Source organism: Equus asinus, chromosome 13, assembly GCF_041296235.1.
Source record: "Equus asinus isolate D_3611 breed Donkey chromosome 13, EquAss-T2T_v2, whole genome shotgun sequence".
NCBI lineage: Eukaryota > Metazoa > Chordata > Mammalia > Perissodactyla > Equidae > Equus > Equus asinus.
The window spans coordinates 46,673,408-46,697,842 of NC_091802.1; the positions used below are offsets into that span (position 1 = coordinate 46,673,408).

General features: G+C 52.3%; 2 protein-coding genes across 8 annotated transcripts in view; one reads left to right on the forward strand and one right to left on the reverse strand.

The window, feature by feature from the left end:
• MAP3K3 (mitogen-activated protein kinase kinase kinase 3) overlaps positions 1 to 18,708 on the forward strand; it is a 64,607-nt gene extending 45,899 nt beyond the window's left edge. For 2 of the 4 annotated variants that reach the window (XM_044745064.2, XM_044745067.2), the window contains 10 exons: positions 5,581 to 5,714; positions 9,141 to 9,214; positions 11,045 to 11,112; positions 11,317 to 11,409; positions 12,028 to 12,219; positions 12,739 to 12,887; positions 13,540 to 13,671; positions 14,161 to 14,290; positions 14,642 to 14,819; positions 15,952 to 18,708. In XM_044745064.2, the coding sequence (XP_044600999.1) occupies positions 5,581 to 5,714; positions 9,141 to 9,214; positions 11,045 to 11,112; positions 11,317 to 11,409; positions 12,028 to 12,219; positions 12,739 to 12,887; positions 13,540 to 13,671; positions 14,161 to 14,290; positions 14,642 to 14,819; positions 15,952 to 16,180 (1,379 nt within the window). In that variant the 3' untranslated portion in view covers positions 16,181 to 18,708. The remainder of the gene's footprint in view (positions 1 to 5,580; positions 5,715 to 9,140; positions 9,215 to 11,044; positions 11,113 to 11,316; positions 11,410 to 12,027; positions 12,220 to 12,738; positions 12,888 to 13,539; positions 13,672 to 14,160; positions 14,291 to 14,641; positions 14,820 to 15,951) is intronic. The other 2 variants (XM_044745065.2, XM_044745068.2) reach the window with 1 other exon arrangement.
• Positions 18,709 to 20,122: 1,414 nt separating this feature from the next.
• On the reverse strand, positions 20,123 to 24,347 carry LIMD2 (LIM domain containing 2). 4 transcript variants are annotated; one of them, XM_070482063.1, is made up of 6 exons: positions 23,786 to 24,347; positions 22,752 to 22,923; positions 21,576 to 21,670; positions 21,338 to 21,382; positions 21,116 to 21,255; positions 20,123 to 21,040 (listed from the first exon to the last, which is right to left on the reverse strand). In XM_070482063.1, exons 2-6 carry the CDS (start codon positions 22,786 to 22,788, stop codon positions 20,881 to 20,883), a joined length of 477 nt encoding a protein of 158 aa, XP_070338164.1. In that variant the 5' UTR covers positions 22,789 to 22,923; positions 23,786 to 24,347; the 3' UTR covers positions 20,123 to 20,880. The 4 variants fall into 4 exon arrangements, with proteins under 4 accessions (XP_070338164.1, XP_070338163.1, XP_014703440.2 ...); XM_070482062.1 differs by lacking the exon at positions 23,786 to 24,347 and adding an exon at positions 23,305 to 23,651; XM_014847954.3 differs by lacking the exons at positions 22,752 to 22,923; positions 23,786 to 24,347 and adding an exon at positions 23,305 to 23,648.
• Between the last annotated feature and the right edge of the window lie 88 nt (positions 24,348 to 24,435).

Genomic DNA, 24,435 nt, shown 5'->3' on the forward strand with positions numbered 1-24,435 from the left:
GACAGACCAAGGATAAGAGACATATGCTTGTGATTTTCATCCACAAATGTCTGAGTGCTTGCTGTGCATATGCTGGTACACAGAAAGACCTTCTGGAAGTAGAAGAAAATGGGAAGAGAGGAATCAGGGTTGAAGCATGAGGGACTGGGAGAAGTCCTAGCCGTAGAAATGGGGTCAAAGGTGGGGGCCAGCCCCATACCCTCGTGGTTAAGTTTGGTGCACTCCACTTCAGCCACCTGGGTTCAGTTCCCAAGCATGGACCAACACCACTTGTAGGTGGCTGTGCTGTGGCAGCAACCCACATACAAAATAGAGGAAGATTGGCAACGGTTGTTAGCTCAGGACAAATCCACATCAGCAAAAAAAAAAAAAAAAGAAAGAAATGGGGTCAAAGGAGAAGGCTTAGAGATTCAAACCCCCACCAACAGGAAGAAGAGTTCTTTGCCTTCCTCCCCCACCAACATTAATGTACCTGTGAGTATAGTGAAAGACTGAGCATGCAGATCATTCAGCTCCCACTGCAACATTTTCAGTGATGGAGAAGTACAAGATAGGCCAATCCAGTTTTAGATAGCTCTGTTTATTTGAAGTTCTTCTTTATTTTGAATTGAAAATCTACCTTCTCTCACTTTACCCATTGACTCCAGTACTGCTTCTTGAGCAATAGAGATAACACAGATAACATGTTTCTTGTGACAGTTTTTCAAATATTTGAAACCAGCTGTCATGTTCACCTTTAGCTTTTTCTATCATAATATACATACTTTGAATTCCAATTTTTTTCAAGCCAGTTAATGTTAAACTAGTTCATGCTAAAAAACAAAAACAAGCAAGCAAGTCAACAAACTACTAGGAAATGAGTTAACCCAAAGGAGAGACCCTTGTGGGGAGATCTCCAGACAAGGCAGATGGAATTTCCCTACGTGAAGATGCCCTTCCTCGCATCTTTATGTATAGAAATTCTACCCACCTTTGAAACTGAGCTCAAACACCATTTCTTCCGTAACATGTGCCCTTAAGCCAAGTAGCCAAACCTCAACTAAAGGACTTGTCCCTGCCACATTTGGACTCCCGTTTGGTCTAGTGCATCTTGATAAATGCCTATGCCTCTGTGCTTACTGCATCTTGTTCCTTGTCTTGCCGCCACACCCCACAGTGAGGCAAGCCAGATTGCAACCCCTAAGGAATGGGTAGCCAATGAGTGGAGGCAATCGGTTCTTTCAAGGAGTTTGATTGTGAAAGAAAAAACGAGGTGGGCTAGTGATTTAAGGGAGTGGCAGAAATAAGGTCAGGATATTTTTAGGCTTGAGATCTGAGCATGTTTATGAAGGAAGGCTCAAAGACAGCTGAAGAGGAGATTGAAGGTGATGAAGAAGGGACCATGGGAGAGCTGACTCCTGCCGGGGATGAACTGGAGAGTCCAGATAGAGGGCTTATAATGCCTTGGCAAGGAGGAGGAGAGCCCTCTTCCTCTGAGAGGAGAGGAGGAAGAATTCAGGCAGAGGGAAAAAAGCAATGTTGAAAAGATGAGATGACTTATAGTGAGTTTGAGAGCTGTGTGCAGTGTAAACTCCCAATCCTGATACAGATTTGGAAGATTGGAAACTGGGACTGCAGCAGTAGTGACCATACACACAGAGACAAAATGCTCAGCTCCCTTCACTGCCACAGGATTTTTCTCCTCCTTGCTGTAAATTCTGTGATACTGGATGAGACCAGAAACTGTTTAATGGGAGTAGCAACTTCAAAATGAAATGGGAATTTTGAAAGTTGAAACACACAGGACGTTTTCAGGGTCTTATGGGATGAGAATGTTGAGAAGGTCTGTTCTGCTCAGCCTAGTCCAGTGTGAACATATTGGGAAATATTGATTAAGATTTTCCTTTGAAGAAGAAAAAGAGATTTGATTCCTCTCCACATCTCATCTGCCCCCTAAGAGAGAACAAGGTTTAGAGAAAATAGTTGATGGCCAAAAAAAGCTATCTCTTTGTACTTGCGATGACCTGCACATTAACAGTGACCCAAAGCCCTAGAGCTCCCTGCGGAGGCAGCTTCCTGACTGCATCAGCTTCCTGACAGGGGTCTCCTGTGAGAAGGGCTACAATCTGAGAGCCTGTCTTTTAGCTTTGAGTCGGAGTACAGAGCAAAAGAATCAACTATATCCCAGGGTAAGAATTTTGCTCTGACTCTGCCATTCTGGGTTAAGGAGGCTAGTAGAGAGCTAACATGCCCCAGGAGGAATGTAGACAGCTGGCAGCTTAAACGCCTGGCTTTCTCCTTATGTATAGAATGCCTTCATGGGAAGTTGTGGGCCACTCTGAACACGGGACTACTACTCTGCTCTTTGGCTTCAGGTGGTACTGAGATGGGGCCCATTGGCGCAAATGGCTGGATGAGACTAGAGCAAGATCAGGGTAGAATGCCGGGGACGGATGTCCCAGAGAACTTGCCACCTTTGCTGTGCCTGCCTTCTGAGACCTAGAATGAGCTGTGTCTTGGATAGCACTGTGCATTTTGCCGTCTGGCTCACTGCTGTCCCTGCTGGTAAATATGTGAGCATCAGTGAGTCTTACAGTTCAGTGTCCTGTCCTCTTCAGCTCCCTGTCTCACTTGTTCTGAACTGCTGTTGTGCATCTCATTGGCCCCCAGTTTCTGAAATAAAGATAAAAACAAAACTGAAAATGCTCTGGAGCAGTTCTGCCAACTCCTGGTTTTTCCATTCGCTTCCTCTGATAGCCATTGGTTTGGGGAGACTTCCCTTTCCTGCCCCAAGCTGTGGGCCTGTGCACAATAGCCCCTGGCCCATTGCCCATCAGATAACAAGGCTGGCTCTCTGCAGGCAGCAATGTGTATTGGAAAAAGTGAAAGTCTCTGGCTGGAAATAAAAGCTCAGAAAACCTTTGCTATTTTCCCCCAGCCCCTCCTGGTAGTATTGGCCTCATGTGAGCTAGTCCCATCCAACCTGTAGAACCAGGGGAGAGTTCAGTGGCAGCTGGTAAAGGAGAGAATGGGTGGCAAGGGGCCATGGATATTTTATCCCAGGGAGGTCTCACTCTAGACACTCATGCAACAGATTGAGGGAAGTTCATCCTGTCTAGGGATAGTTTGGACCAATGTCTGGGATTTCATCAGTAAGTAAGAGTTTTTCTTACTCTCTAACCAGTCCCTTACAAGAGACATTTTTTGTTTGTTCTAGGTCAAATATGTGATACCTTTTCACTCCAGACTGTATTGGTCAAGGTCTAGTTGCACATAACAGAATCCACTTTACCTAGTTTCAGGAAGAAGAGATTTAGTGCATGTTCTGGCTTATAGAATCATTGGGAAAGTGAGAAATAGATTCTAGGTTAAGACAGACCACAGAGTTCCTCCCTCTTCTATAATCATGAAGCCACCAGATTCAGAAGCTGGGGCCCCTCTGCTCTGGTCCACACCACTTACACAGGGTACCTGCACCTGTGTTTGACATCGGGAAAACTGGAGACCAGACGTGGGGCCTCTGCTAATGCTGTGGCAGAAAAACCAAGGCTTCCGTGACTGCCCAGGAACAGCAGGAAGCCATCTGTACCTCACACAAGCGCATCTGAGTGGCTGAACCTAAAGAGGGTCTTAGAAATAATAACTTTTAGCTGATTAACTTGTGAAATGCAAGAAGGCATACTAGAAGGGTGGAATGGATCTAACCCACAATATATCTGCCACATAGAGTGAAGGAAATGAATGGAATTCTCCTGAGTTCCTACCATGTAGATGTGTACCTGTGCACATTTATAACTTCCAAAAAGGGTTACGAGTTAGATGTCCTTCCCATTTTTGCCAGTGAGGGAATTTAGACAAGAGTTTAAATCATTCAGCTAATGAAAGGCACAGCCTGATTTGAACCCCTGTTCATCTGATTCCCATGCTTAAGCTTTTCTCACGACAGCTTGCTGGCCTCTTTAGGTTACTTCTGCTGATGACAAATGTTGCCAACATATGGATTGAATTTCCATAGAACTTGTGGGCTACTAAAATGTTGTCCAAAGCCAGAAGTGGGAAGCGGGCACTAGGCTAATGTTTATGAGCCAAGTGTTAAGTAACACTTCATGTTTTGAGCATGATAGGGCTAAAGAAATCCTTTTTTCACAATTGTACTCGAATTTTATGCACAGTGGCAAGGGAAATGGCCAGCTACATGGGTCTTTGCCATCTGGGCCTCTGAAAAGTGGAGTAGCCTTCTTCTTCTTGGTTCAGATTCCCCCTTACCTCTATCTTGTCATTGTCTCTGAGCCCTCTGTTGGCCAGATGCCATCTTGCATCCGTAGCCTCCAACTCACAAGTGACCACGGACAGAACAACTCTGAATTTGAGGTGCATGAAACATGGCACTATGTTTCCCTTGTGCTGTCAAGAAATCCCCACATTAGCCTTCTTTCTGCTCCTGGCAGAAAGGCTGTCACATTTCCCATGCGTGGGGATCCCCATCTTCTGTTTGGATTGCTCCTGAGGAACATGTGATGCAGCCAGTTCAGAGATGTGTTGACTCCTGCCACTGTGTTGAGCAGCATGCCTGCCCTTTTTGGAAATAAATTATGGTCTCAAAATTGCCTTGGCTGAACTGCACTGGGAGTTACAAACCCTATTTCCTAGCTACAGCCTCACCATTAAGTCGCTCTACAGCTTTGGGGCTCGGCTTCCCCTTCGGCTCAGTGTGGATAATAATGCACTCCACTGCAGGGGCGTTGTGAAGAATAAATGAGAGGTAGCAGAGTGTAAAAAAGAAAAGACAAATTGCCTTGGGCGATTTCATTGCTATAGTTCAGGCACAATATCCCTTATACACTCAGAGCAGTGTCAGGGCTTAGAAAACTTCCACAGACATACTCTTTCCTCCATGTGCTGTTTGAGATCATTTGAAAGGCATGGCTCAGCTACCTCTTTACCTCGGAAGTGGTAGCCTCTACCCTGTGAATGAGGTGTTGAGACTGGAAATCTTGCAAAATTCTGTGCCTGTTTTCAGAGCAATTGTGTGTCTAACCTCTGCTCTGGAGTCAGGTGGGGAAGCCGGGTTACTGAGAGCCCACGGTTAGCCTTCTTGTCCGGGACACCTAATTGTCAGTGGTCCTTAGAGAGAGGCTGAGTTGATGCCTCCAACAAGAGATTGGAAGTGTTCTTGGTGGTGAATTCATTAAAACGTCTTCTGTACAACTGAATGAGCCATATATTCTGAATTATAACTTCAGTGGAAGAATGAAGGAGTCAGTTTCTTGAAGGACATTAAAAATAATAGTTTAAACTCCTTAGAGACTATCTTTCAAAGAGCAAAACTCCCCACTATTCTTTGAATTTTCTAATAAGTATTTTTCTTTCTTCTTGGGTGTCCTTGGATTAGGGGGAGAAGGCACCTGGTTCAGGAAGTTTCACTGAGTCTCAGCACTTTGTTCGGAAGACTGCCCTGTCTTCCAGGATGTTCAAAGAGCCACAACCTGGCCCTCCATCAGCCTCTGCAACAGATGCTTGGTCTGAGCTAGCCCCTTGTCTGCTTCTCTCAGGCTGCACATCCTGGGCTCTGTGGTCAAAAGTCTTGTTTCTGTGCTCTAGGCTCCCAGAACCCTGGCCGAAGCTCACCTCCCCCTGGCTATGTGCCTGAGCGGCAGCAGCGCATTGCCCGACAGGGGTCCTATACCAGCATCAACAGTGAGGGAGAGTTCATCCCGGAGACCAGCGAGCAGTGCGTGAGTATGGGGGGCCGGGGTGTGCTTTGGGGTGTGTCAGACCAAGGTTATAATGGGGGGTCTCAGTGGGCTTGGTACTGAAGGACTTGAACCCCATCTAATAGCTCTTTTGTAAACTAGGCCTGCCCAAATATGGATTATTCCTTTCTAGGGGCCAAATATCAATTTCTAACAAAAGACAGTATTTAAATTATGTAGCCTTCCCTGTGTTGGATGGAAATTTGACACATTTTTTTCTCTTCTGTGGTCCTCTCACTGGTCTCCCTGCAGAGTACCACTATGTTATTTGTATTCTTCCTTACAACCACCTGTCATTTCAGCAGTTTTAATATATGACCATCTTAAACTGACAGATTTTGGTTTTCATTGGCCATATTTTAGTTTTGCTATTTCCTGATGGAAGGTGGGGAGTATACCATATCCAAATTACACTGTAGGATTGGTTGCTTTGGGTGAACTTTTATGGTGCTAGACAGCTATGTTAGTTATCTATTGCTGTGTAACAAATTACCACAAATTTAGCAGCTTAAAACAGCATACATTTATTATTTTACAGTTTCCTTGGGCCAGGAATCCAGGTATGACTTAGCTGGGTCCTCTGCTCAGAGTCACACAAGGCTGCAATCAACTGTTGGCCCGGCTGCATTCCTTTCTGGAGCTTGGGATTCCCTTCCAAACTCACATAGTTGTTGGCAGAATTCATTTCCTTGTGGTCCCTCTTTTCTCCCTGGCTTTCAGCCAGGGGGCCACTCTGAACTCCTAGGAGCCACCTGCAGTTCCTTGCCACATGGTCTTCTCACAATTTGGCAGCTTCTTGAGGCCAGCAGGAAAATCTCTTGCTCCAATCTGCAAAGATGGAGTCTTATGTAAACTAACATAGTCATGGGAATGGATGTCCCATGCTCTTTGCCATGGTCTATTGACTATAGAAGCCAGTTACGAGTTCTACCTGTACTCAAGGAGAGGGGATTATACAAGGCTGTGACTCACTGGGAGGTGGGGGGGTCCCCTTAAAGTGTGTCCACCACAGTGGCTCACCCATTTTATTGGATAGCTTTTTAACTAGTGGCTCATTTGATGAAAATGGTGTTTTGGCTTAGTGGACTCACCAGGAGTGAGATCTCTAGCTTCATTCTGAAGTCTTTTCAGTGAGCTGGCTTTGGATGCATGGAGAAAGCTCTGCTCTTATAAATTTTTGAGATTTGGTCTGGGAAGGGGAAATTTCTTAAGGGTAAAGCATCCAATAGAAGGGTACATGGGGGATTTTACAAAGAACTGATTCTTGTAACTTTTTTTTCCACCTAAAACTGATTCTTATAACTTTTCTTTCCCCTCAATAGCTAATCTCTGTACAGTGTTATTCAAACTTTATAGACTATAAGAAGCCCTTTACATTGCTGCTTCTCTCTTCTATACTCTTGCCTTCCAGATAAGTTTATGTTTAGAACAGTGACCTGGAGTGCTTTTAGCTGAAGATTCCCTTCTTGGCTATTTTACTGACCATCCTTTCTGTTTTCTCTAACCAGAGCACTTCTGGACATCAGCTGTACTGGGGTGACATGGGTGTAAAATCTCAGAGATTGCAAATGAGTTTGATTGCCTTTGGTTTCTATCCCTCCCCGTGATCCTCTATCCTGATCCTTTTACTTCTTTAATTTACCTGCCTGGCCCTGGAAGGCATGGGATATTAGACTCCTAGTGAAGACAGTCTTTTAGAAAGAGGCCAAGGCAGCCTGGTGGCATAGTGGTTAAGTCTGTGTGCTCCGCTTCAGCGGCTTGGGGTTTGCAGGCTTGGGTCCTGGGTGCAGACCTACACACTGCTCATCAAACCATGCTGTGGGGGCATCCCACATACAAAATAGAGGAAGATTGGCATGGATGTTAGCTCAGTGCCAATCTTCTTCACCAAAAAAACGAAAAAAATAAAACAAAACAGAAAGGCCAAGGAAGGTGGCAGCTAGGGAATGCCTGAGTGCTTCCCCAGTGCTTGCCCCTTTAGCTAGAGAGAATTGCTCCTGGTAATGGCCATTCAAGATAAATCCACTTAACAGAGACCAAAACAGGGTAGTATATAGTGAAAGAATATTTAATTTGGACTTTCTTGAAACGTGAAACTAAGATAAGTTCTGTTTTTTCTTTAATCAGATTTGGGTAATAGTTGCATCTATTTGCTAATTTCTAGAATGAACAAAAGCATGATTCATGTTAATTTTTTTGGCTTAATTTTTCTAACAAATATTTTGCTAGCACAACATAACTTTCTTCACTTCTGCTTTGACTTCTACAAAACTGTCATAAAGAGATCCTTTTTTACAGAAGCCTTTGCGGCATTCTGTGGGTTTTCCAAAGGCCTTTCTTGAACCTTTGGTATTCTTCCTGCTTCATCACCCCTGTCATGTTGTTATACTTGCCTCTTCACTCTTCGTCTGTTAACTGGCCTAACTTTGCCAAATATGCGCTTGCTGGATTGGGAGCAAATCTTTCCCATATTGGTTTTATCCACTTTGGGAAATCCTATATCTTTAGCAAGATTTGCAGTTTTACTTTGCAGTTAATTTGCCTTGATTTGCAGTGGGTTGTTTTTAATCCTATATGACAGTATGACTGAAAGCATTTGAAATTATGGATGAGATGAACCCTAGTATTAAATGGGAAGAGATCATTTGAATTGGAAACTAATTTTATGAAGGTTGTTAGTGAATTTTCATAATTCTGATACTCTGCTTCCCTATGTAATGTTGAACTTTGGATCTTAGATAATGAGTACTCGGGTAGTGAATACCTTTTATAGGCAAAATGAAGGGGCGATTAGTTGGAGAAAAGCTAATCTGAAGGCTTTTTGTAACTGCATTTGACCAAGGGCCAGAGAAACATTTAAAATTATATAGATACCTATTGCCTCTGCATGAGAACCAGGACCTAGGAAATTTTTGTACTGTATCAGCTGCACACTTGTTGTTTCATGACTTTAGGCAGTTCTCCTAACCTTTCTAGACCTGCAGTGGCTCATCTGTGGAATGAGGGCAATACTTGTCTTTGTCAATTATAAATTATGGAGTGTAAACAGAAGCATTATGGTCCCACCCAAACACACTGGAAACCTCTGCAGGGTATTACCATCTCCAGCACCAGGCTCCAACATTCATGAGGCAAGAAAATGCCAATGAGAGAAGCAGCATCTCTGCTTCGTGCTCCTGGCAGACCTTGGGATGCCAGCCAGGCATTTTTCTACCTCCTGGAAATTTGCCTTTCAAACTACAGGGGAGAATGGTACCTTCCTAACCCTTCTTCCCATTGCAGAGAAAGGGCACTTTCGTATTTAGACAAAAAGGACCATTTGCTGGCCCTGGTTGGGCCATAAAGCCCTGAGTCATGTGGCTGGGATTGGGCTAGGGCTGGGGTTTTATTGTATGACTTGCCTTGCAGATGCTGGATCCCCTGAGCAGTGCTGAAAATTCCTTGTCGGGAAGCTGCCAGTCTTTGGACAGGTCAGCAGACAGGTATGGGACTGTGGCTGGTTTGGGGGATTAGTGTGTAGATGTTTTTGGAACTGATGGGCTAAGGAAATAAGAGTTAGCTAGTGTGTGTGTCTCTGACCTAGACACTGGTTAAAACGTCATGCTTCTGGGAAAGAAGCCTCTCGCTGGGATTCCTAGCTCTCTCGTTAATTTTCCCAACACCATGAGAATGTTACATTTGTATAGTTAGATGAATGTAATAGCAGCTTATAACAGTAGCTCACTGTATTAAATGCTTCTCTCTCGTTCCGTGTGCTCTACATGTTTTGACTTTGCACATGGTACATGCTGCTCTTGGACTCTTGGTCTCATTGCTGTGATCTGAACTGAGAAGCAGTAGACCTTCAGTGTTTTGGGGACAAAATTGAATTGTCACCTGTGGGTTTACTTTCATTATTTTTCTCTAAGTGTTTCTGGTAGAATAAGAAACTGGGATATAAAAACCAGAAAACAAAGTATCCAGACTTCCTGGCTTACCACACTGCCTGCTTGGTGTGTAATCTTGTCCTTACGCTTTGGGAGGGAACAAGTGCTGTCCTTTATGTCCCAAGTGATTCTGCAGAGCTGGTTTGCAAGTCAGCGGGGGTATCTTTGGAGTTGGCTTTGGCACTGATCCAGCCTGTCTCTCACTTTGACCTCATTCTGCCCCAGGGCTCATTTGATCACGTTTGATCATGTCTCCCCTAGGCTTAGGGCTATGGTCAGAGGCTATGGAGCAGGTTTGGGGATTATTTTTCCTTTGTGTTACTGATTCACGTGGGTACTGACCTTGTGACCATGACCAAATCCGGACTGTCTTTCCTCACAGACCTGAGCACTGATGAGGGCTGTGTTCCCATAGAATACAGTTGTAGTCACTTGTTGGTACCCAATTTGTAGCGTTGTTTTGGGCTTCCTGTCCAACCAGGAGAGCAAGAGGGCACAGGTAAAAGTGCCAGAAGTTGCTACCACAAATTGGACTCTGCCAGGACAGGGACTGACTGTGGCTTTGGACCATCTGATAAGTTTTCCGGCCAAGTAGGGGGTAAGGTAGGACAGGACTACAGAAGGTCTAGTAGTTGGGAAGTAGGGGACGGCCCTGTGTCACTGCCTTGAGAATTTCTGACCTGTGGCCCCTCAAAAGGCACTTGCATGTCAGAGAAAGGACCAATTTAGGTGAATCCTGGGAAAGATAGCTAAATTTACGCACTTGATTCTTGGGTTTTTCCTCCATGGCTCTAATGCTTTGTTTTCTTCTCCTTGGGCGTGAAACCCAGTGACCTGGTCTTACTTTCTTGAGCCTAGCCTAACTTGAGCTCAAGGCTTCCATTTTCCCTTCATGGATCTGGAGCCTGATAGACCCCAGCTCCACCAAATATTAGTCGAGTAGTTTTGGACAAGCCTGTTAACCTCTCTGTTCCTCAGTTTCCCCATTTCCAAAGTGGGGTGGTAGTGATTAGTCTGAAAGGAAGATGCTTGGTGGTGTTGCTATTTTTATTACTCCCGGGGCAAGGGATTTTCTGTAGCTCTTCCCTTGTTACCAAGGTGGGAGGAAAGAGCAAGAAGGGGAAGTGCAGCCAGGGTGGAGTTTGGTACAACTGGAGGGGTTCATTATGGAGGGTCCTGTCAGATTTGCACCTCAGACTAGTAAAGAGAAAGTAGGAGGCTGAGCTCAGAAAAAGGCTGTTTCTCTTGAATTCTGTTTCCCACCGTGTAATAACGTGAGAGGGTGTTAGAAGAGGGAGTCCATCTGGATATCCTGCCTTCTGCCCTGGTGAGCTGCTTTGGAAGTATGCCGAAGTCTACTTTGTGATTTTGTTTTGTTTTTTCCAGTCCGTCCTTCCGGAAATCTCGAATGTCCCGAGCCCAGAGCTTCCCAGACAACAGACAGGAGTTCTCGGGTGAGTTCCCCAGAGCCTAGGTGAGCGCTGCAGGGTGTCTGGGTCAGGCTGCAGGCTTTCTTCTTTAGATAACCAAGTTGGGAAGCCAGGACTATTTTAATTCTCCTTGGGCCTGCTCCTCTGAGGTCTCAGGTGACCCAGGGCTTTAAATGGATCACTTACGTTGACCTACCCAGAAGCTACTAATTTATCTCTCTTACTCAGATCGGGAAACTCAACTCTATGACAAAGGGGTCAAAGGTGGAACCTACCCCCGGCGCTACCACGTGTCTGTGCACCACAAGGACTACAACGATGGTGAGTGCACCTCCATCCTGCCCCCTGCTGGCTGCCTCAGAGAGGATGTGGTTAGAGCTCCACCATGGAAAAGCCACTGCAGTGCTGGGGGCCGGGCCCTCCAGATCTTGGTTTTCCTTTATTCCTGGGTAACTATGCCCAGACATGAAGCACTAGAGACGGGGGGAAATAAAAGGGGGGGAATGGTATTTATAGACCAAAATGCTGCCATTAGGAACTCTGTCCTTTGAATGTACAGCATGCCCCGGGGTGCTACTCTCCAGCACACTCTAAAGCCCCATGGCAGCGAACAGAATGGAGCTTCCACAGCCGTTTAGGATTAGAATGCCAAGGAAAACAGAGACTTCAGCCATGGATTGGCTTTGCGAGTGATGTGGGGCCTGAGGGCCAGCCCTGTGCCTTCCCTTTGGCCAGGGCTTCTGAACCATCTGTGCCTGCTTCCTAATTCCTGCTTTTGTCCTGATTCTCAGGGTGCTTGGGGCATTAACCATTCTGGCATGAGTCAGGTGGGAGGGCAGATAGCTGATGGATTGGAGCTGGTGTTGTGCCCTGGTTTGCACATTCAGCCTTGTGGCCAGGAGTCTGACTTGCTCTACTCTGGCTCCTGTACCCCTTCAGGCAGAAGAACGTTTCCTCGAATACGACGTCATCAAGGTAACCTGTTCACCCTGGTGCCCTCCAGCCGCTCCCTGAGTACAAATGGCGAGAACATGGGTCTAGCAGTGCAATACCTGGACCCCCGTGGGCGCCTGCGGAGTGCGGACAGCGAGAATGCCCTCTCTGTGCAGGAGAGGAGTGTGCCAACTAAGTGTGAGGAGTGGGCCCTGGCTAGGAGGGAGGCCAGTGGGTCCACTGGGGCTATTTAGCTCAGCAGTAGGCTGCCCCGGCCCATCCTCACCACACTGGAAGAGCTTGTGGGTGGGCAGCAGACCCTCTGACCTTAGTCCTCGCTCCACTATTGTGTAACAAGCCACTTCGCCTCTCTGGTCTTTAGTTTTTCCCTGTTTAAAATGAAGAGCAGTCTCCTTAATCCCTGACATATTAAGATATTTAGGGGCTTTGGAAGTATAGATATTTGTTCTGTGCAGAAGTGCATTAAACCATGACTACAGCCAATCCTCTGCTTCCTGGGACTCAGGCCTTAAGCCTGAGACTCAGCACTAGGCCTGCTCCAGAGGGGAGTGGAGATACTGTGCTGAGAGATGTGATGGTGCCAGACGAGGGGGGAGCTCCCATTATAGAGATCCCATCATAGAGCCTCTGGAGAATGAGCAGATACCAATAAATAATGTGCACGAACTAATGCTCTTTCCTTCTGTTCTCCTATAGCTCCTAGTGCCCCCATCAATTGGCGCCGGGGGAAGCTCCTGGGCCAGGGTGCCTTCGGCAGGGTCTATTTATGCTATGATGTGGACACAGGACGTGAACTTGCTTCCAAGCAGGTCCAGTTTGACCCAGACAGTCCTGAGACAAGCAAGGTACTACCTTCCCCATGGTCTGACTTCCAGTTCCTCCCTCTCAACAAAAATGCCTGTCTCGTTGCACAGACTAATTGCTTGAGATGCTATAGGTTGTCTCCCCCATTATTCTTCCTCCCAAGCTCCTTTGCTGTCCACCCTGGCTCTGGCCACAGGATGAAGGCACTGTGGGCCAAAGAGCACTAAGCACCTGGGGGTGGGATTGGGTATGAGGAATGAGTTGATGCCAAAGTACAAAGTAACCCAAACTAAGAGGTGATGACCAGTGGCACAAAGAGAAGTCCCTGCCCTACCCTCAACAGACACTTCTCTCAACCCTCAGGCCAGGAAGGAGCCTGTCTTCGGAGTTCAGCTTTGAGTATGACCTACATTCCAATTTGAGTGAACAAATACAGCAGTTACCTCAACTAACACAACCCCTTCTTCCATCCCACTCTCTGCCTTCTTCCAGCATGGGGGTGCCACCATCCCAAGGGTTGCCCAGCATTGTGCCCAAGGGCCAGATAGTTGAGAGAGTCCCCCTTTTCTCCAACTGAAGTTCCCGAAGCAGACAGACCCCTCTGAGGCCACTGACTAGGGCAAGCTGAGCTGATCCCAGGCAGGCAGAACTGGGGCCCTGAGAGCCGAGGTGACCACTGGGCCCCTCCTCTAGGAGGTGAGTGCTCTGGAATGTGAGATCCAGTTGCTGAAGAACTTGCAGCACGAGCGCATTGTGCAGTACTATGGCTGTCTGCGGGACCGCGCCGAGAAGACTCTGACCATCTTCATGGAGTACATGCCAGGGGTATGTGCCCCTTGATATGTGTAAGACACACAGAAGAGATGGCCTGACCTGCGGTTGGGGGCTGCAGGGAAGGGATCCCTTTGACATGAGTCTCATCACCTGAGAATCCAGAGGCTCAGGGGAGAAGGCGAGGTGATGGCAGGACTTGGAGTCAGGAGGGCCCTGCCTCTGGCTGTAGTGATGGTGTGGGTGAGAAATGTTGCGGGCCATCATAACCTGAGGCTCACAGGGCAGCTGCACCGTGCAATGAGTACCTCCTTTACATGAAACAAAGAGGCCTCTCTTCTAGATTTCTGTCGCGTGTTGCTTGAGGGAAAGACTGTCATACTTTTCTCCCAGCTGCTCAATAGCCCCCAGCAAAGTGCCTGGCACATCGCAAATGGCGATTGGCTGAAGCACTCCTTTGCTGCAATGCTGGGGGCTGGAACTATCCTTGCACCCTCCCCGCCGCCTTCCTGTGGTGACTCCCTCTGCCTCCTATGGCTGTAGGGCTCAGTGAAAGACCAGTTGAAGGCCTACGGAGCTCTGACAGAGAGTGTGACCCGAAAATACACCCGGCAGATCCTGGAGGGCATGTCCTACCTGCACAGCAACATGATTGTTCACCGGGACATCAAGGGTGAGCAGGGGCAGGCTGTGGGTCCCCAAGACCTGGTCACTTAACCATTCCAAACTTTCTGAAAAGTGGGACCTTAATTGTTTCCAGGGGAGATTCATGTGAAGATTGGTTGAGCAATTTGGGAAAATACTGTGAAGTGCTCTGCAGCTGTTGGCCATGGTGTAGGTCAATTTGTGCTGTAGAGCTGAGGCTTCCTGTCACTAGCCTCTTTGCTATGTGCAGTTCATGTCTAATTCATGGTAGCGCCCATCCTCCCCAGCAGCCCTGTGACCTGGGAGGGAGGGAAAGGGGGAGGATGGTAGGAAATGCCCAGAGGGTCTAGGCTGCATCCTCTGCCCTTTCATGCCTTAGGAGCCAACATCCTCCGAGACTCTGCTGGGAATGTGAAGCTGGGGGACTTTGGGGCCAGCAAGCGCCTGCAGACCATCTGCATGTCGGGCACTGGCATGCGCTCGGTCACCGGCACACCCTACTGGATGAGCCCTGAGGTGATCAGCGGTGAGGGCTACGGAAGGAAGGCAGATGTGTGGTGAGCGCTGGGGATGTGCTGGGACCTCACCTCAGGGGTGAGGTGTCTGGGCTGTAGTGGCTCCAATTTAGAAATAAGCCTTGGGGGCTTTGCAGTGTGGCAGAAGGGAGTGAGAACACGCCTCTTGCCAGCTAGGCCAGGATGCAGGCTCCATGTGTACAGAGGTGGTAGTGCCTGCAGCAGCACATCGAGTAGACGTGTTGTGTTTTCACTCCAAATAGCAACTGTAGAACGCAGGCCATGGAAAACATCCCTAATGTTTGCTGCATCCCTGAAGGAAGTGGGATCCACTCTGAAGGCCTGAATCAGTCTCTAAGCAGTAGCAGGCTTCCATTCCCTCTCCCAGCACTCAGATGGCTTGTATTTGCTCTGCATGACTTCATGTTCTGATATCTCCCTGAAGATATCTATGTGCTAATATCTTTTACCTGTAGATGTTACCTCATATGGCAGAAGGGCCTTTGCAAATGTGATTAGTTTAAGAATTTTGAGATGGGGAGATTATCCTGAATTAGCCAGGGGGACCTGGTATAACAAGGGTCCTTATAAAGGGAAGGCAGGAGATCGGAGTGGGTAGTAGGGAATGTGACAATGGAAGCAAGAGGTTGGAGTGATGCAAGGAGGGGGCCATGAGCCAAGGAATGCAGGCTGCCTCTAGAAGCTGGAAAAGGCAAGGAAATGAATTCATCCCAGAGCCTCCAGAACAAACCATCCCCACTGACACATTGACGTTAGCCCAGTGAGGCCAATATTAGACTTCTGACTCCTAGAACGATAAGATAATAAATTTATATTGTTTTTTCTGCCACTAGGCTCATGATAATTTGTTACAGCAGCAATAGGAAACTAACACAGTTATCTTAGAGCTCTTTCTGTCCACGCTAAGTGGTTCTCTTTCCCAATCTCAAAAAGCACCAGGTGAGTGTAGGTTGATGAAGCCCACGTAGACGAGGCCAATAGTGCTTTGAAGCCTCTTCTGACCTTAGGAACCCTCTGCAGGGGTGTCAGCCCTCAGTTTGGCCCATCTTGCCTCCGTGTGTTCTGAGAAGGGCACCTCCTTTCACAATGGTGGGCAGGGCAGCTTGGGAGCCTGGGGCTGGCCAAGGGGTGACATGGGGTTCTCTTTCTCCAGGAGCCTGGGCTGTACTGTGGTGGAGATGCTGACAGAGAAGCCACCTTGGGCAGAGTATGAAGCCATGGCCGCCATTTTCAAGATTGCCACCCAGCCCACCAATCCTCAGCTGCCCTCCCACATCTCTGAGCATGGCCGGGACTTCCTGAGGCGCATTTTTGTGGAGGCCCGCCAGAGACCTTCAGCCGAGGAGCTGCTCACACACCACTTTGCACAGCTCGTGTACTGAGCTCTCAAGGCCACGCTGCTGCCAGCTGCCCTCTGCTGCATGGGCAAGGGGCTGCTGTGGGGCTCAGCAAAGTTGCTGCTTCTCCCAGGCAAGGCTGTGGACCATGTGGAGCTGCAGTCCAGCCAGCGTTTGTCTGTGTCCCTTCCATCGCTGGGGCTCAAAGCCAGGGTGGGGTGGCTACAGCCTCAAGACTGGGAGCCCCCAGCCTGCCAGACCCAAGAGCTCCAGCGTCCTAAGCTTGGCGTGGAGGGGAAGGGGCTAGGAACAGTGTGTGAGGCACCGTGGGCCTGACCCTCGGGGCTGTGTCCTGACACTGCAATCAGCACCAGAGCCCGGAAGGTCTGGGAGCAAAGGACGGACACGAGGGTCTGAATAGTGTTACTTTCATTCAGAGTGTTACATTGTTTCTCCTCCTCATGTCTGGAGACTACCAGGGCATCTCTGGGCTGGAGGAGCCCACCCAAGCCTGAGGTAAAAGCCCAGCATCCCACAGCCAATGGAAGGGAGAGGCCTGGGCCACGCCCTCCCTGGATCCCCAGGTCAGCTTTGCCAGTCCCTGTCCTTTACCAAAGATGAATGAAGCAAATGTTATGCTGCCTTATTCAGGGAAGGAGGAGCCTGTCCTGCCTGCCCCCGTGACCCTGCCCCCCCAAGTCAGGGGCCTGAGATGTGGAACTGCCCCCACTGAGGGGGGAGACCCAGTTTTGTCAATGCAATTGTCTCTGTTTTACAAGTTGGAGTCACTCTTATGCTGTACCCAGTTTCTAAACTGGAGACTTTGTGTGCTCTCTGGGCTCTGAGTACCCCTGCTGTGGGCTTAGGCCTTGGGCTGGATTGGAAAGAGCTGAAGGTGATGGCCCTTGTGCTCCTGGCCTGGCACCTGTTCCCCAGCTGGAGCAGAAAGGAAGATGAACAGAACCGTGAGGGCATCTGAGCCGGCTGGCTGCCCTGAGAGGGCTGTTCAGGAGAGCCAAGGGAATTGTAGCAGACTGGCTGTGAGTCGTGACCCTGCTAGGCCAGGGCCCTCTCCACCTGGTAGAAGGGAGAGCCCATTATGATGCCACCAACTGTGTCCAAAACCACCAGCTCTCTTCCTCCTTGGCCAGCCTTGCCTATCCCCATGAGGTCTCAGCCTCTCCCTTCTTGCTCCTCCCCTGCGGAGGGACGGCAGCAGGGGCAGGGGGAGCCAGTATCTCCAAGCAGCTTAGAGTTGGCCTTATTTACCTCAGCCTGGGCGCTGGTCCTTTCTTCCGGCCCCTCCCCTCCAAAATGTGCCTATTGCCAGAGCTCCTCCCTCTCAACACCCAGTTTCCTTGGGAGTTGTCATTAAAGGAAAAAAAAAGCCAGTGCCCAGGGATGGGCGTCTCCAGGGAGCTGGGGATTAGCGCCAGGCAGCTCATTGCCAGCCATGCCCATCTACCCACGGGCACCAGAACAAGCCAAAGCCTTCGTTGTATGTTGACGATGCACTTTTATGAATGTAGTTTCTATCGCTGTTTTTAGCCTTTTCACATCATGTAATGTGAGGCCTTGTACTTGTTAATTTATATCTCAGATCATATTTGATGGTTTTTATATATATCAATTCTAGACTGTTACAGGTGATGGACGCCTCAAGAGAGAGAAGAGAAAATGAAAGCAGCTGGTTTTGCAGGGATGTGTGTTGCACGGTGCCAGTTGGGCCTGGGCCTCTCTGTTTCCATCCTGTTCCCCAGGGGCCTCTGTCAGGCACCCCCAGCCCGGCCCTCTGAAGACAGTGAGCATGTTCTCCTGCCTCCACCTCGGCCCTTGCCCAGGGTGGGGACCGGTCCCCCATCTTGACCAAAGCTGCCAGGTGGCAGCTCGGCCTCTCCATGACCCTGTCCTGATGGCTGTAGCACTCTTCTTGGGCCCACACCCCAGTCCCCCTTCCCCAAGAGGAAACAGAGCGTGGTGCCGGCGCTGACAAGATGAGACGACTCTGTGTGTTCCAGGTTCAGGCTCTCGCAGAGCCCCACCCCCAGGGTCTGACCTCACAGGGAATGTGTTTTAAAAATGAATTTGCAAAACCAACCAACCCTGCACTCCAAAAAGACAAAAGACCCTGGGTTTTTTGTGCCAAAAACTGTGGACATGCTGGCTCAGCATCCTCAGGACCAAGCTGTTGCTTAATTTTAATTTATTATTTTTTTTAATTAAATAATCCAAATGAAAACACGTGGGCCTAGGATGGCCTGGGTCCAAAGGTTCTGAAGGGCAGTCTCCTAGCAGCCCCAGGCTTGCTGTGGGAAGGGCCGTGCCGCCATTTGCTCATCGTTCCATGGGGTATGTCGGCCATGGCCAACCCAACACAGGCCAGGGCTGAGGACAGTCCGCACTCCGCCACCTCCTGCCCCTCCCGACCACGCCAGCTCTGTGTCTGTGTCTGAATTGTGGATCGTGCAGAAGAACCTGCAGCCATAGTTATTTGACTATATCTTGACCGAGGGCTTGCAGTGCAAAGCCAGGCCAGTGTCGTGCATTACTTACAATAAAAGGGATCATTTATACCCAAGGGGTCCTGTGGCAGTGCTTCTGGTTGGGGGATGGAGGGAGTAGGTGTTTGCCTGGGAGGAGCCAGGTATGGTGCCTGGCAACAAGCTTGGGTCCCTCAGCAAAGGAGAGCTTAAAATGACTCCAAGGGGTCCTGGGATGGGATGACTTAGCTGGTACCACTGCCATCTCAGAGGTGGCACCCGCTCTTCACACTCCCAGGAGCTGCACTGTGTGGGTCTGTCAGTGCTGATTTACTGAGGTGGCAGTCTGCCCCCATGACCCGAGCTCACCAGTGGCTGGGTTCCCAGGATCTTCTTGGCATCTAGTACAGACTTCCTGGCCCAGGGAAGGACTCCTTAGTCCCATCCTTGCAGGGCAGGAATCAGGTGCCTCCAGGAGCCAGCTCTCTGGTATCTCTCCCCTTTGTCTATCTGCCACTGTTGCTTAGGTCTGAGCAGAGGCCATTCTTGCCCCAATCTGAGGCCTCTGGTGCAGAAGTCTGGCCTGCCCTGAGTGAGGTTCTCAGCAGCCCCCCTCATGCTCTGAGTACCCAGGCCTAGAGTGTCATCTCTGCTCACTGAGTGTTAGCTCTGCTGCTTCAGGGGGCAGTGTCTGCCTCAACACAGCACAGTGGCCACAGCCCCCAGAGCTTGATGCCCAGTTCCCTATCCTGTCCTGTGGGCATGAAGTCACTTAGAGACTTAAGGAGTTTATGGCGCGGTGGCAGCAAATCCCCCAGGAGTCTGCTCCACCAACTCAGGTAGCCCACGGGCAGTTTGGGGCAATCAGAATAGTTGGGTCTGGGGCAGGAGAACCCAGACTTCCTGTGTTTTGCTAGAGGTGAGGTCTCAGGTCCTCCACGCTTGCCTTGTTGCTCTGACGGAAATCGTTGTTCCTCAGAGGAGCAGGCGGGCTGTGTTTCCTTGGACTACCTGCGACAGTGAACCATGGCTGCCCCACTCCCCAGAGCTTGAAAAAATGGGGGGAAGCTGACAGATGGAGAAAGGGTACAGAGACTAGGAAACTTTCGACAGCACTTTCTGGGGCTGCTGGTTCCAACCTTCGCTGGTTTCCAGAGCAAAGGGAGTCCAGACAAGGACTCAGCAGAAGGGTTCTGCCTTGTGCCCCAACGTGCTGAAGTGTTGTGAGGCTAGGCACCATCACTCACTGATGGCCTGATCCTTTCTTACCCAACACAAGGCCAAGGGGCCAAGTGGCTTCAGTTCTAAGCACACTCTGGGTTTGACAGCACGGAGACCTGGCTGGGAAGAGGAGCACCCCCTTTTCTCAGGCTGGCTGGTATTTCCCTGACACCCACCACCATCAAGGCCAGGCGAGCTCTGGGCTGACCCTGTCCCCTTTCACCTCCGATGGTCAGTCTGTGTCTTTCCTGCCACAAAGCCCCCCATCAGGCCACATAATACAGAGTCAGGATCTGTTGAAACATGTTTAAAATAAGGTTGATCACAACAGTCAGAACTCGCAGAAACAGGAGAGAAGAGGAGGGGAGCATGGCCGCCACCAGCCCCACCAGTCTCTGTGGCTCTCAGCCTGGCGGGTGATTTAGCTTCTGCTTCTTGACTCAGGTGGTGTGAGCTGGTCCCAAGCCCCGCTGGGGCCTGCTCTGCCTTGCCTTGCCTTGCCTTGCAGGGGGCAGGGCTGCTCCACTTCCCCCTTGCCCCCACAGCGAGCACTGGTGGGCATCCTGTGAGGCCCAGCAGGGGCCACTCTGTCTCTCCTTCCTCCAGTCTCCATGGCTCAGGACCAGGCTAAGGGCAGAGGTAGATGGGGAGATGTGGGGGCCGCACAGGGCCCCAGTGGCAGTGAGGAGCTTGGGACCCTGAGGGGAGCATGCTGACTCCTTGCTGGAGAAAAGGCACCTAGATAGGGAAGCTAGGCCTGGGGGCCTCCCAGGGGGCCATGGGGTGAGGTGGGGTAGGCTGAAAGAAGCAGGAAGCAGGGTGGTAAGCAAACCCCAATCCTGGTTCCCAAACCCCCACCCACTGAGGGAGAATGAAGGAATCCTTGAGCAGAGCCCTGCCCAGTAACCCTCTGCCTGAGCAAGATGGCCTCGTCCTCTTCCCACCCTTCCCCCCACCCAAGCCCAGGTTCAATCTCTTTCCCACCCTTCCCACGGCCCTGCTTAGGCCCTCTACGGAGGGAGAGAGTGGACAGTCAGAGGGGCCTCAGGCTGTCTTGGTGCCGGGGTCCACCTCCTTGTGGGCCCAGAGCTCCTTGTGCTGCTTCCGGCCGAAGCCCTCATCGTAGTTGCCTTTGCTCTTAAACAGCTGCTGAAAGTGGGGTTTGCAGTAAAATTCCCCATGCAGCGCCGCATAGCTGCCCAGGCTGCAGAAGCAGAACAACTGTGGTCAGGTCAGGTCAGGGCTGGAAGGTGAGGGCAGGGGCAGGGCAAGGGCGCACCTGAGCTTGGTGTGACAATGCTTGCAGCAGAAGCAAGAGTTGTGGAAAATGAGCTTGTCGGCCACCAGCCGCTCCATGGGGTACACAGTCTTCTGACAGGCAGAACAAGTCTCCTTCACCTGGGCCCGAAGACTGAAGGACTGTTTGGGGGAGAGACTCAGCCAGGGGCCCAAAGGGCACCCATCCCTTCCTTTCCCCCACACCCCACCCTCAGGGTCCTACCTTGGAACGCTGAACAGCGCTGCTGCTACCGCCGCCTTTGGCTTCCTGAGGGAGAGGGCCAGTCAGGGCAGGGTGAGCTGAGGGATGCCCCCGACTGCAGCTGAGGTCACCAGCCCAGATCCCACGGGCACTCAAGCGGGCGGGGGCAAAGGGTGGCAGGCAAACACTCTGCTCCTTACCCCTTTACCCCCAGGCCAGACCCCTGCCCAGGGACCCTCCCACCGGGCTGATCACCTACATGAGAGGGGGTGGCCTGGGCGGCTCCTGCAGCCTGGAACATGGCTCCTTGGAGGTGATGGAGGCCCCGGGTGGAGACGCGGCACCCGCTGGGTTCTGCAAGGGGAAGTCGGTCGGGAGGGCCCCACAAGCCCTTCCCCAGCCTGCAGGGTGGGGGTGGGGATGTTTACAGGCAAGGGGCTGGGGGGCTGTGGTTGGGACTTTCCCTAAGTCATTTCCTGTTGCTCTTGGTCTTGCCACTTCCGCCCTTCACCCACCTCCCCCTTCGCTCGCCCGCCCCCCACGCTGCTCCCCAAGGGGCAGAGGTCCCTGAGTGGAACCACGTGTCGGAGGAAGAACAGAGCGGGCTGCAGGGAGAGGCTGGGGGTGGGGAAGGGGCTTGGCGCAGTCGCCGTGAGCGCCCCACGGACCCGAACGCCTCCTGGGGTGAAGGGAGGTCAGGAGAGGGCGGGCCCGGCGGGACCGCGGCGAGAACCCGCTGCCCCTGCCTGACCCCGGCCCGACGCTGCCCAGCGAGGAGCCGAGGCACAGAGGCCGCGGGCGCCCCCAGCTCGGCCCGCCCAGCCCCTGGACAGCGCTCGCGCGCCGGGCCGCCCGCCCCGCGCGAGTGCCCCGCTCCTCGGCCCCGGGACCCGCAGGGACCGGACCCCCGCGGGTCCAGCCCAGGGGGCGCAGCCCCGCCTCCGCCCGGAGGCTTGTCCCGGAGGGCGGCCGCTGGGCTCGGGGCCCCGGGCGGGAACGACGGGCCTCGGCGCTCGGCGTCGGGACCCCACGGGCGGCGGCCTCACGCCTGCAGCCCCCGCCTCGCGCCCGGGCTTGCAAGCCAGATGCAGGCCCCTCCCCCCGGCCCGCCCGCGGGTCTCATCTCACCGGGCCCCGGCCTGGGCCTCGGGGCGGGGGTCGGTCTCCGGGGGTGGCCTCGGGTGCGAGGAGGGCGCGGGCACGAGCTGCCGCCGCTGCCACTGGTCCCCGAGCGGCCGCCGCCACCGCCGCCTTATCTCGGCACCGCCCGCGCCGGCCCCCGCCTCGCGCCCGCCCATTGGCTCCGCCGCGCCCGGAGCCGCCTCCGGGGCTCGGCCGCCGCCGCCGCCCCCCTCTGCGCTTTGTCTTTCCCTCGCCCGTCGTCCCCCCGCCTTTGTCTGCCCCCCGCCCCGACCCGCGCTCCGGCGCTCCGTACCGCCCCTCGGGCCCCGCGCTCGTCGGCCTCCGGACATCGGCCGCCCAGTCGGCCCGCCCGGGACGGAGGCAGGGACCAGAGCCGGAGGGCCCCGCACCGCATGCCTCGGGGCTGGGACAAGTTCAAGTTGAGACGCCGGGGTCGCAGGACAAATGATGCTCCCGGCGAGGCACTGCGGCAGAAAAGGATAACCGGGGTGTGCCTGGGTCTTTCGCTGCCTCAGTTTCCCCCGGTTGGCCCTCGCGGGCGAAGGCCCGACAAACGCCGTCCCCGCGCGGTGCTCCAGGGGCCCTGCAGCCTAATAGACCCCGCGGGGGCGGCCGCAGAGGCCGCCGGGGGTCCGCTCCCGGCCCCTACGCCCCCTACGCTCCCTCGGGCCGCGGACTCCTCCCGCCGCCAGGGGCCGCCTCGGCGCGCCCGCACGGCCGGCGGAGAAGGGCTGCGGCGGCCGGGCACGCGGTCCCGCCACGCCGGACGCTAGGCTGCGAGGCTCGGCCCGCGCTGCAGGGACCCCGGGGGCCCCGTGTTCAGCCACCTTCAGGCGCATGCTCACCGCGGGGCCGGCCTGCACGAGGGCTCTGGCGGAACCACCACCGCTCAGCTCCAGTCTCCTGCGACCCCCTGGACAAGGCCGGGGAAGCTGCTGCTCTTGGTGTCCCAGAGCACCTGCCCTCCCAGGGCCCACGGTCCTAAGGCGTTGCTGTGGCCGGACTGTGTGAAATTAGTCATCCCCAAGCCCTGCAGGCACCGTTGCTTGCGAGCAGTTGAGGACACCCCCTTCAGGGCAAGAGGTTTCCACCCTTCAAACCAGCAAACCTCAGCGCCCTCACATCTATTTAACCCAAGGGAGCCAGGCCCGAAGATGTGAAGTGACTTGTTACAAGTAACCGCTAGGGCAGCGAGGCTGGAATGAGAAGCCGGACCTCCTGCCCCAGCTCTTGACTCCCCGCCCCTCAGGCCAAGCCGGTTGCCAAGGCTCCAGAGCAATGCATGACAGGTCTGAGGCACACAGCAGGCAGGGGACCATCACTCACTGTGGGGCCAGAGCCTCAGCCGTTCAGGAACACAGGTGCAGCCTCCTGGACTGGCATCTGCTGGAAGGCTGGGGGCCCGATGGGCACCAGAGTCTGCATGGCTCTGCCTGACATCAGACTGGAAGCTGTCTTACAAAGAACAGCCCTAAACATAGTTTGTTCCCACACTGTGGCAGGAATAGAACTTGTGGCTCCAGAGCACAGCCCACATGCTTGTCAGGGAACAGAGCAGCCCAGCGCCTCCAGGTCTGGTGGCGGAGGGAGGGAGGCAGCAGGCTCCCCAGCCTCCCGCTGCTCCTTGGCTCACTGAGCACACCCACGCTGCGCTTCACTTTCCTCCCTCAGCCTCTTGTCTTAGAGAAAGATCTGTGTTTGGGTTGAGCTGTAGGCCTGAGGACTCCCTGGATGGGAGAAACTTCTAGAACTGTTTATATGCATCTTTCTGGGCAGTTTCCACACCTGTCATCAGATTCTCAAAGGGGGTTGCTATGGGGCAAAAAAAGTGAAGGCCTCAGGGGCACTAGGAGCAGGGCTGGGTCGGCAGCTGGGCACTGCCTGGCTGGCCGGGGGGCCCTGCCCAGGGTGGATCTGCCGGCTGAGGTGCAGGTAGCCACCCAGAACCAGCAGCGAGGGTGTTGACGATGAGCTGA